At 36.4% G+C, this 12,746-nt stretch overlaps 1 protein-coding gene across 9 annotated transcripts in view; it reads left to right on the top strand.

The window, feature by feature from the left end:
* ELF1 (E74 like ETS transcription factor 1) overlaps nucleotides 1–12,746 on the top strand; it is a 140,775-nt gene that overhangs the window by 55,465 nt on the left and 72,564 nt on the right. For 4 of the 9 annotated variants that reach the window (XM_059684771.1, XM_059684765.1, XM_059684772.1 and 1 more), the window contains one exon: nucleotides 11,677–12,013. The exons of 1 other annotated variant lie outside the window; for it this stretch is intronic. In XM_059684771.1, coding sequence (XP_059540754.1) covers nucleotides 11,942–12,013 — 72 coding nt within the window. In that variant the 5' untranslated portion in view covers nucleotides 11,677–11,941. Of the gene's footprint in view, nucleotides 1–3,490; nucleotides 3,581–5,527; nucleotides 5,649–10,973; nucleotides 11,091–11,676; nucleotides 12,014–12,746 lie in introns of those variants that run through there. 4 more of the 9 variants (XM_059684770.1, XM_059684767.1, XM_059684768.1 and 1 more) reach the window with 3 other exon arrangements.

A 12,746-nucleotide genomic window follows, 5' to 3' on the forward strand; every position in this document is an offset into this window, starting at 1 on the left:
TTATATGGTAATGAGTCTTATCTTTTTGAAAATCTTATTTTTCTGTTTCTCCCTTCTAATCTGTAGGCAAAGAACAAAAACTAACTAATGATAATATAAGTGAAGAGAGTTATGAAGTAAATTAAGTTAGTTAAGTTATTTTTGTTTGTTTTAAATAAATTTTCCATGCTCTAGGCAGTTTAAAGCCATTGTTGATAGTCCTATTATAAGTAATTAATGAAGAATTTAAGGAGGCAGTATACACTTGGTGGCTAGAGGCTATCAGTGTAGCAATAAAGCTATGGAATGTTTGTTTAAGCTGTTCTCATCATTTTTGGATGGTAGTTACCAGATCCCAACAGTGACTTGCGTTGGGCTTTGTAAACATAGGGACCACACTCTGTTGCAATATGATTTGAAACCCTCCAGGAACTTTAAACTTCCCAAAGCAAGCCTAAATTCCACTGCCTGACTTTGAAGGTTCTCCATAATTTAGTTTTGCTTTACTTATTTAACCACATTTTCTACATTTCCCATTATCAACTCCTAGCTCTTGTCAAGATACTATCTCCAGTCTCTCCTCTGCTCCCTCTCCCTTCCCCCCTCCCACAACCACCCCCACCTCCCCTCCCTTCTCTACTATCCACATCCTACTTTCCTTTAAGGTTGAGTTTTGGTCCTTCCTTATCTGGGAAGTATTTTCTTGGTCTGTATGACTGTCCCCTCTTCTGAAATGCTGGCAGGACTGACCAGCTTTAGCACTTAATGAAATACTACCTTTGGTATTGAATTGTGTCATGATCTTATTTCCTGAAATACATTTTAAACTTCATGGTAACAAGTTCATGCATTCTCTCCCTCTTTTTTTACCATAGTACCGAGCTAAGGGGAAGTTCAATAAAGATTCATCAACTTTTTACCATCCAGTCAATCAGTAAAAGCATAGTTTCTTTAGAACATGGATACGGTGGGATCTTTTGATTAGCTTTTGGTATATATCAATTAAGTATAATAAAACTGGTTTCTATCAGAGAAAACCTAAGGCAAGAGGCATTGACACACTTTTTAGTTAACAGTAACTGAAATAGATTCAAATGATTTAAAAATTGATTGAGAAATTATGAAAAATTAAAGACCTAAAATTTTAACTATAGATCTTCATATTATGAATAGCACTTAAAGTTTAGTTCTAAGATTTGTGCAATATGAAAATATACTTAACATGTATCATTTATAACTACTACATATCTGTATTTTAAGTATATGTTACAATACTAACCCTGCTTTCTACTTCTCCTTTTCATCTCTCATGTTATAGTTTTGATACTTCTAGTTTTTTGGTGCCACTGAGTTTATAATCTTAGGTAAGTGCCAGAGAGTTATGAAGATGATTGTAGGAAGAATCCCATTTTAAGGATCTTCACATGGAGCACCTGAAATTGTTTGGAAACTTAATGTAAAACTAGTGGCCCGGTGCACGAAATTTGTGCAGGTGTGTGTGGGGGGGTGTCCCTCAGCCCGGCCTGCACCCTCTCCAATATGGGACCCCTCGGGGGATGATCCCCTGTGAGATCAGGCCTAAACCGGCAGTCAGATATCCCTCTCACAATCCGAGTCGGCTGGCTCCTAACCACTTGCCTGCCTGCCTGCCTGCCTGATTGCCCCTAACCGCCCTGCCTGTGAGCCTGATTGCCCCCTAATCATTCCCCTGCTGGCCCGATTGACACCTAACTGCCCCTCTGCTGACCCAATCGCCCCCAACTGCCCTCCCTTGTTGGCCCAATCTCCCACAACTGCCCTTCTCTGTCGGCCTGATCACCCACAACTGCCCTCCCCTGCCATGACCGGCCTCCTCCACACAGCACGGAGCCACAGGACCCCCAGACCTCACTGTGCAGACCGGCCGCTGGGCCCAGCCTTCGCTGTGCACGGACATCTTGTGGCGACATCATGTGCGAGGGCCACCTAGGCTTTTATTAGTATAGACTAGGGGCCCGGTGCACGAAATTCGTGCTCTGGGTGTGTGTGTGTGTGTGTGTGTGTGTGTGTGTGTGTGTGTGTGGAGTGTCCCTCAGCCCAGCCTGCCCCCTCTCACATACTGGGAGCCCTCAGGCGTTGACCCCCATCACCCTCCAATCGCAGGATCGGCCCCTTGCCCAGGCCTGACGCCTCTGGCCTAGGCATCCGGCCCAGGCAGCGGGGACCCGCAGCTGCAGCGGCCCCACAATCGTGGGCTTTGCTTTAGGCCCAGGCAAGGGACCCCTAGCTCCTGGGACTGCCAGCTTCGACCATGCCCAGCTCCCATCGCTGGCTCCACCCCTACTTCCTGCTATCACTGGCCAGGGCGGAAAAGGCACCTGATTCTCCAATCATGGCTGGGGGGCAGGGCAAAGGCGACCCCAGGGCCGCCTTTGCCCTGCCCCCCAGCTCTTAGCTCTCCCCTGGGTTTCTGATCACTGTCAGTGGCAGGGGGCTTCTTCCTGCTTTCCCTTTCGCCTCCCTGCATTGTGCCTACATATGCAAATTAACCGCCATCTTGTTGGCAGTTAACTGCCAATCTTAGTTGGCAGTTAATTTGCATATAGCCCTGATTAGCCAATGAAAAGGGTAGCTCGTACGCCAATTACCATTTTTCTCTTTTATTAGTGTTGATAGTTTATTTATTTATTTATTTATTTATTTATTTTATTTAGATATCAATGTGAAAAAGAAACATCCATGTGAGAGAGAAATATCGATTGGTTGCCTCCTGCCCTGACTGGGATTGAACCCACCACCTTTTGATGTGTGGGACCATGCTTCAACCAACTGAGGCCACACCAGCCAGGACAATAGTTTATTATTTAAAGAAGAAAAGGGTTGCACTCTGAAAATAGTAGGTCATTCTCACATATGGGGAGCCAGTAGTTTTGTGCACAAGGAATGTTAAAGTCTATCCAATTTGTTGGTAACTTGGGAAATGGTGAAAATGTTTTGCTTCTCTGGAGTTTACATCCTTAAGTCTGTTCCCACTATGATTTGGAAGTGAACCCTATGATCACAGATACAAAAGATTATGATCATCCATGAATACATGGAGAAATCTGGATTGAACATGGCAATGAGCATAGACAGAAACCTGGGGAAAAGGGCACTACATACAGGGTTCTAGGGGGAACTGGGGCAAGGCTGACTTTCTGGAACTGGGGTGGGGTAGGGGGCCATGAGAGACTATAAAATACAGAAATGCTATAATACCTGATTTTGAGATGGAAGTGAAGAGTATTAAAATTGTGACACTTTTAAGCTTGTTCTAAAGAAGATTCCTGTACAGCCTAGATGTTCAGATATCCTGTTTTCAAATCTGACTGGCCATGTTTTTCTCATACCTTTTACAACATCATGAAGAGCCTCTTAAGCCCTGTTAATGGATTTGAAGTTTTTCCTATAGGTAACGGAAGTCACTGATTAGTTTTAAGTAGAGGAGTGAGTTTATTGTATTTTCATTTTTGGTAAATTACTCTTCCTGTAGGGTGAAGAACCACTGGAGGGGAGCTAGAGTAAAATCAGTAAGGACCCATCATCAATTGAATACTTGGAACAGCAACTATCACCTAATAATGTAAATCCATGGCCATTAAGCTGTTTATATGATTTTTATATGTTGCTTTCAGCTTATGGTGTGTTTCTTTGTAAGAGGGGTAATTCTTATGACGTAATAGAGTTTCTTCTAGAAAAGTATTGTGTAATATGGGAGTTGGGGGAGTTATGTAGCAAAATCTCCTAGGGGACTTGAACAACATTATCTCTAGCTTTTCCCCTTCAATTTGGGCCAGAGTGAAACACTATTACTAATGAGAATCTGCTATGTTCTCAGGTGGGGGAAATCATTGCACTAGAGCAGTGATTTTCAACCTTTTCCATTTCATGGCATACATAATTACTAAAATCCTGTAGCACACCAAAAAAAAAAAAATTTTTTTACCAATCTGACAAAAACACATTATTTTGATTCATTCACAACAGATAGCTGTTGTGTTGGCTGTTGTCATTTTTTTTATTTGACAGTCTGAGAGAAAAGAGGTCAGTGCCTCTGACTAAATAGTCAGGTATTGCATGGTTTAAAAATTATTATTGCACACCAGTTGAAAACCACTGCATTTGAGCATATCTTCTAAGAAAATGAAAATATTCAATAGGGAAGTAACCATAGAAATGAAAGTTTCCCTCTAGGTTGATTCTTGTATGTTATAGAGAGAAAGTTTTTAAATACCCATATAGGTTTTGTTGATAAGCATATTTTAGCATGTCTGTATTTCCTTGATAGGTGTGTTTTTGGTTTAGGATGATAGAGAGAAGAAAGTTTCTTCAGTCAATTTATTTGCAAAATAAAAAGCACCAATTAATAACATTGTGAAAATTATCATTTTCAACCTTTTCAGAAAGAAGTTGAACTTTTTTCATGGCTGAAATTAAAGCAGTATCTGCTTACCATTCAATATTTCTCTTTGGTTTTAAATTCTTTAGTTTTTCAGAACATGCTCAAAAGAAGAGTTAATCTTGAGACCACAGGTATAGACAGGTCTAGGTATGTGATCTGTTTGGCTGTTCTGCAAGTGCTATAAATGCTACCAGAGTGTAATCTGACACCAGGTAGGCCCAAGTGGCCAATGATGGAAAGTGGAGAACAATGTGAAAGAACTGGAATTTCAGGTCTGCCCTCTGAGTCCTGAACTGTTCATCTGGGAGTCAGCATAAAGGTGAAAGCATAGAGAGAAGTTCGGTTTGATCATACTGACTTTGTGGTGTTTTTGTTGTTGTTGTTTTACTCTAAAATGGTTGAGATAAGGTGAGCTTATTCAGGTTTCCAAGACCTGCTTCAGTTTTGCATGTCACCAGAAGCCTAACTGAGACTTCCTATTTAAAAAACATAAATTTGTTCTTCATTCACACAAAAATAAAACTGCCTTTGAAAAAGTTCTAGATACTTAACTTGCCCTTACCTGCCCCCCACACTTGCAATGAAAGATGCCTAAAGCAGAATAGTTACTTAAAATATATTGGTGGTAATATATAGTACTCATATGGATTCCAAGAACACATTTTAAAACATTTAAATTTTTTTCTTAAATTCCTTGAATATTTAAAATAATTTTAATTTAAAGTTTGGAGTATAGAAACATTTTCTTTTTGAATTAAGTTATTATTTGTTTCTCTAGTGACATTAACTTGTATTTCCCCGTTCTATTTTGTGTATAGAGCACATGATTTAGAGAGGGCTATATAGTGAGATTTATTTTACAACTGGTTTCTTTTTTTGTTTGTTTCCTTAGTAGGAACTGAGAGACTATCCTTTTTGGGGAAGTTCAAATCTGATTTCATAACTAACCACATTTTGGTATGGCTGTCTTTTTTTTCCATATCCACAAATTTTTAAATGTAAGTGACAGTAATGTGTATTTAAAAAACTAGCAAGAAAAATGTCACTAGAATTTTAAAGTATTTTGAAGAGTTACTAAGTTGGGGTGGTTTTATAAAAAGGCTTAGTAATGTTTCCTTTCCTTTTTAGGCTGAGTGAATGTAAAGCAAGATGGTTTGATATGATAATACTTGGGAAAGAACAATAATAGTAAAACGTTAAGATTTAAATCAATAGTAGAAAAATCTACAAACTCCTTCAGTTGTTTCAGGTAAAAATATGATTGAAAATTATTTAACAGAAATCAAGAGGTTGCATGAAATATAGAGACCATTGCTATATATATTTGTGTAAGGGAATTCTTATTTTTCCAGATATTCTGCAAAAGAAAAATACTAAGAAATTCTATTAATGTAGAGAAAGGGGCATGACTAGGAATTAAAACCTCTATTGCTTTTGTTGCCATTACCTGTCTGTTTGACCTTGGGCAAGTCAGAATGCTCTAGCCCAAATAAATTAGCTGTTCAATGAGTGCATTGTTCTAAGTAATTCTTAGATCTTTTCCAGCTCTAAAAGTGTATGATTCTATACTTTTAGAATAGGCAGGCTCTTGGAAGACTGTACAGAATTTATTTTGATACCACTTATTTATTATTTTCATTTTTGCTGAGAGCTAATATAAAGCATTCTACCATGTTAGAAAATAAACAAAAAGGCCTAACTATGGTCTATTATACAAGAATTCCAGGCATTACAGTGTATAGTTTGCTTCTTATTTTCATAGCTTCTTTTCTCTCACTTTTCTTATTCTATTTTTCTTTAATTTCTGTTGCATTTCTTAAAATTAATGTTTTTTTCCCAAATATACCTACTTATAATAGGTATATCTATATGGTGATAAGGATTATTTATTAGATTACCACTTAATGTAAAAATACTTTCTGTTCAGGTACTTGGCATCTGGGGTTATTACAGAATTTCAGTTTTCTAGATACTTCCAAATAAATATATATATATACACACACACACACACACACACACACATACACACACACACACACACTATCTGAATGCTTTATGAGAGGAAGTCATTCAAATTAAAGGTAGTCATTCCTTTGCTCTAAACTGGTGAATTTTACCTTCTTTGGACCATAATTGTCTTAGCTAAAACTCTTTTGCTTTTTTTGTTTATTTGATTGGTTCTTTTTATTTATCAGTTTTTATATTGAGTATAATGAGTTGGTGGCCTAGTTGCTTCCAAAGGGTAGCAGTGATTTTTAATATAGTTATTAATTAATGGGTTTTTAGACCTTGGCCTGTGTTTAAAACCCTTTTGCAGAAAACCTAAATCTGCATTCAGTCAGGGATTAAGAAGACAAGTGTTTGAAGTATTAACAACTGATTTTGACAATCATATATTTTTATTTATTTATTTGTTTATTTATTTTTAATGTATTTTTTAATTGATTTTGGAGAAGAAGGGAGAGGGAGAGAGAGATAGAAACATCAGTGATGAGAGGGAATCATTGATTGCCTCCTGCACGCGCTCTACTGGGGATGGATCCTGCAACCTGGGCATGTGCTCTTGACTGGAATTGAACCTGAGACCTTTCAGTCCACAGGCTGAGGCTCTATCCACTGAGCCAAAACAGCTAGGGCTGGTCATATGTTTTTTATAATGCCTGAAATCTTTTATAATACATTAAATACAAATTAAATATTTGATTGGTTGTAGTAGCTAATGTGGCTCAAGGTTTTGTGTTTACAATCCAGTAAATTCATTTTGTTTGGAACAGACATAATGGAACTCTTGTGTTAAGAGAAGCTTGCCAGACAGGGTGAGGTCTTAGCCCTGAAGCATCTGGGTTTATCAAATAGTTGTCAAATTTTTCAGGCACTGGAATAGAATTATACTTTTGTTGGTAATGGGCTCTGGAGTTCTTTGTTGGAGTCTGGCAAATAGCTGTGGTAAAGAAGACTCCCAGAAAGTGTGGAAATGAAACTTAAGGAATAATTAGTTACCTGGAATGCACCTGTTACATCTCTTGCACTATACTTAGACTATAATGAAGCTAATGTTTATTGAGTGAAATTTATATGCCAGGCATTCTGCACATGCATTTTGCATTTTATCTTTTCAATTCTAGATTTTGGTGTTATCTATTATACCCATTTTACAAAGTGAGGCAACTGTGGCTCATGTCTATTGTGCAAAAGAGATCGACATTAACTTACTTGTCTAAGGTCACAGTGCAGAAGTTTCAAACCCAAGTTGTCTGACTCTAGAGCTTAAACTCTTGATTTGCTTGCTTTACTATTTTACCTTAAATCTGAAGCTTTTTTGGGAGATAGGAAGTTAGGAAACTTATTGCTGAGACATTCCTCTGGCATATCTCCTTGAAGAATAAGAATATGGTCCTGACCTAGTTAAAAGTCAGAGAGACAGATAGGGAAGTTTTTATTACTTGGTAGATGCCCAACTAGATGACCTCGCAAAACTGTGCAAATAAGTTAACTGTTTATGTCTCTTGAATGAACAATTTTCACTTATATTTTTTCTTACTTTTTGAAGACTAAGTGACCCTTTGAAAATGAAATGTGTTTGAAAACTATTAACACAGCAGAGTGTTCACAGATATACTGTATGTAGCTAGTGGTTAGTAAATTAAAGCAAATTTTAAATTTACTGAAGACCTTATAATTTGTAGAGTAAAGCAGTGGCCTTTATTTCTCTTCATTTTGAATATTCATGTATATTCATACAAGAGCAATTTTAAGGAATGAAATTATAAATTCAGTTTGGACATGTTTTAGACACATTGACTTTGAGGGGACACTGAGGTGGATTTATCTAATAGACCACTCAGAGGGTGGATTTGGAGATCAGGAGCTGAACTTGAGATGGAATTTTGTATTTTCCCCATTTTATATCTGTATGTACTTAGAAATCTGTGTTCTAAACTACTAAGCATAAAAGATTTGGGTAGATTAGAGGCAAGGCTTTATATTGTAGTCGTGGACAGAGTCCTGATTTAGGGGATGAGGATTCTAGTTGTAGTTCTATTGTGCTTTCAAACTGGGACTTTGGGCACAGAGACTCAGTTTACTCATGAAAACTTGAATTATTGATCTGGATTTTCACTCTTATCTATTACCAAAAACATTTTAAGCCACAGGGCCTTTGTTATTTTTAAGGGCTTTGTTATTTAAGTACCTGTAATATGTATAGGTGATACCTCTGGATCAGGAATTAGAAAATTTCTTCTGAAAAACCACCTTTGGTGTAGGTTAAATAACTATTCAGAGAAGAGGAAGAGCAAAAAGGGGAGTGAAAAAAGAGGATCAGAGGCCTAATTAAGCCAATAAAATAGTTGAAGAGCTTTTCTTTACTGACATATTTTCAGTTTATAACTTTTATATTTAAACTAGAGGTCCAGTGCACGAAATCTGTTCATGGGGGGAGGAGTATCCCTCAGTCTGGCCTGAACCCTCTCAAAATCCTGGACCCCTCGGGGGATGTCTGACTGCCGGTTTAGGCCCGATCTCACAGGGATTCGGGATCGGGCCTAAACCGGCAGTCAGACATCCCTCTCACAATTTGTGACCACTGGCTCCTAACTGCTGGCCTGCCTGCCTGCCTGATTGCCCCTAACCACTTGCCTGCCTGCCTGATGCCCCTAACCACTTGCCTGCCTACCTGATGCCCCTAACTACTTGCCTGCCTGCCTGATCACCCCTAACTTCTTGCCTGCCTCCTGATCACCCCTAACCGCCTCTGCTTCAGCCCCTGCCACCGCAGCTTCATCTGGAAGGATGTCCAGAATGACATCTGAGATGTCGTTCAGCTGTCTGGTCTAATTAACATATTACGGTTTTATTATTATAGATGAACAAAAGCTACCGACCAGAGTAAAGGTGTCTCTATCCTAACATGGCTTAATGAAAATGGGCAGTCCATTTCAATTTTAGTTTATTGCTGTCCATTGTTAGTGTGTACTGTAAGGTGTATGTTGAGTGCTTATCCTTATTTTAGAGATTTTTAAAAAACGTTAAAGGATAGTAGCAGTTTGGAAGTGCTAGCAAGAAAAAGTACGTATTGCAGTAGAAAAGAAAGTGAAACAACTTTACATAGATGTGTTCATATTAGTCATTGGTACAGTGTCACTTTGTATTTGTGAACAAATGGATTTTGGAATAGATTTTGGAATTTAACCTTTTACAGAGAAACTTTTTTATTGGGATAATGGTTTCCTTATTATCAAAGATACTGCAGTCATTGTTTATAAGGAATATATATAGAAATAGCTTAAATATCTAGTGATTGATTTTTAAAACAGTATCTGTCATTAATATAATTCTGTTATTACTATGGGCACACAATTTGGTAGGTACAGAAAAAATTTTAGACAATGCTTACTTACCCAGAGAAGCAAGAGAAGTTTTTCTTTAATTATCTTGGTACCTGGGACATTGCTTTGCAAATAGTAGGCACTCGAACATTTATTCAGTTTAACTAGGGGGATGTAATTTTCAAATGTGAGACAATGTACAAGTTAATGTTAATTTTGTGGCATGGGCAGTTAAGTGCTGTATTTTTGAAGGTCTATATCAGTCAAGACACAGAGGTTAGGAAGCTTTGTGAAAGAAATGGTACTTCATTTGAGCATTGAAGAATGGAAGATTTGAATGGTTGCTGAGAAATGGGTAAGGCATTCCTGGAATGGAAATATCAGAAGTTGAGAAGGAAGGCAAGAAATACTGTAGTTTTTATGTGGAGGACCATCCGGAGGGGCAAGCCTAGTATAGAAGAATTGGGTTAGGTGGTGATTTAAAGGAAAAGATTATAAGTAATGTTTGTCTAAGATCAAATGTATGTGTTATGTGTGTATGTCTGTCTATGATCAATTTAGGTCAAGGCACTTTTTTTTTCTCTTTTAGATATGGTGCATTGTTCAAAAACTACCCGGATGTGCTAAGAATACCTAATGTTGGAGCTAATTCATTATTGAAAGGGGTGGGATGGGTGAATGTGTAAAACTGCTGGGTTAGAATTCAGTTTAGTCAGTAGAAATATCACCTGAATTGAATTATTAACCCTTATTTTATTTTAATACCTAGTTAGGGACAACACAGTCACCTATGATGACCTCTAGAATCCAGAATATATAGGGAATTGACTTTACTGAAATTAGGAAACTGAATATATGATTTGGCTAGCACATGCTAGCTGGATTTAAGTTTTCAGGGAAACTCATTCAGCAGCTCAGTTTCATTCCTGAACTTGTCTTTTTAAAATTAAATTGTAAATGCTGTTTCAAAGAATTAGATGTTATTTAATGTGATATATTTTTATATCTTTGTCTTTTCATTTTCATTTATGGCTATAAGCATATGATACAATATTTAATAAAATTAAGATAAACTTTTAAAATTTTCCTTTTACTTTTGTTAGTAGTGATAATTTTTTTTAAAAACAGGCAAACATCTTTGGACAGTACTTTTTAAGTATTTCTCCCTCCACTGTGAAATTGTTTTCACTCTTAAGTTGTGCTTCTGTTTTTCTACTATTGTAAAGTGCAGTTCTTTGCATGTTCTAATTTGCCATGACGTGGTCAAGTGCTGTTTCCTTCCTGTTGCTTGCAACCCTGTGCTAGAGATAAGGATACATTTCAGTGCATTAAAAAAGAAGCCACTGAAGACAGGCTTAAGCATGGTAAAACATTCTACTTATCAGAAACCTTTTTAAAGAACAGAGAGTGGGCTTTAATTTCTGCTTAGTTTTTTAAAAGCTCTTAAAATAGTACTTACTAAACTTTAAATGTATTAGATTTTTAAGTCCTTATATATTAGGTCTAATAGAGATACTGTCTGAATGTTTCTATTAAGGCAAAAACAATACATTATGAAATTACTCATGGAGTAGCATTTCCAATGTAGGTGGTTTGCTGGCTTAGTGGAAAGAAGAAAATTGTTTATATGCCCTTTATTGTAATTATAAACCTAGTTGTTGTTAGGTGGATATATGTATATTTTTAAATATTTGGTACTTTAACAGTAGTTTAACTTGGGGGTGGAGAGAGTGGCTTTATTTTCAGTAATGAGAGGTGATTTTATCTTAGCAGGAATGAAATCTTCAAAGAAATTATGTACCTAACTTTAAAAAAAAAGTGTGTTCATTAGTCATGTTGATTTTGTTTAAAAATATTAACAAAAATACTTTGGAGACACTGCCCTTGGTATCAATTATTATATTCTAAGTGGATATGATTTTGTAACTAACTTAAACTTTTGTTTTTCAGGCCAAGAAGTTCTGGAGAAGAAAAATTTCAGAAAAATTGCCTCAGTTTGAATAGCATACCAGAAAATTTGAAACACTTTTCCTAAAGAAACCAAGAAAATTTGAAGCTCCTTTCCTAAAGAAAACCTGTGTATACAGTAACTTCACAGACTTAGTTTTTTTGTGTTTTTTTTTTTTTTTAACCCAAATTGTCACTGGATTCTGCTGCCTGATACTTGAACCTGTTTGGAATTTTTCTCATGTGCATCTAAGGGGAATGCTTTATTATGGCTGCTGTTGTCCAACAGAACGACCTAGTATTTGAGTTTGCTAGTAACGTCATGGAGGATGAACAACAGGTATGAGACCCAGAAAAAATTTGGATTTTAATAAATTTATTATTGTGATTTCTCCATTTATATCAGAAATTACTTACTTTAAATGAAAGTATGAGAAACTTTATTAATATAGAAATCTAGATATTAAAAATATGGAAGTAATTGTGATCTTATAAGTACTAGTTAATTTGTTAATGAATCTTAACCTTAACTGTGATGTGGTTACAAGGAAGTAATACTTTTGGAGTTAAGCTTTTTTGTTGTAAAATGAAATTTAAATACCTTAAGTAATTATTTGAAAAGTTCTAGAAGACATATTAACAAAACATGTAAAATATTTAATAGTACATGATGGATTGTAATAGTTGCTTGCAGTTATGTAATTTTAGTGTATATGGTTAATTAATATTTATAACCGTAGGCTATTTTTTCAATCTGATGAAAAGATGTTAGCAGTCCTATAGTCATATGTTATTTCAGTCCAAAGCATATGTCTCTGAAGAAGTTACTTTACTTCTCGAGATCTAGATTTCATCATCTTTTGAGTGAAGGGATTGAACTGAAGAATTTCTAAATTGGTTCTTGTTGAATTTATACAAGATAAACAAATTACTGTTTCTAGAATGTAAGAAGGATCCAGGAGATATTAAGAAAAGGATCTAAGTTAATTCTAGCCTTCCTTTTTTGGGTGGGGGTAGTCTAGGGGTTCTTGGGACTTTATAATTTACTTCGTTTTAAACAGGTTATATGGCCA

Source organism: Myotis daubentonii, chromosome 2, assembly GCF_963259705.1.
Source record: "Myotis daubentonii chromosome 2, mMyoDau2.1, whole genome shotgun sequence".
In the NCBI taxonomy this organism is placed as follows: Eukaryota; Metazoa; Chordata; class Mammalia; order Chiroptera; family Vespertilionidae; genus Myotis; species Myotis daubentonii.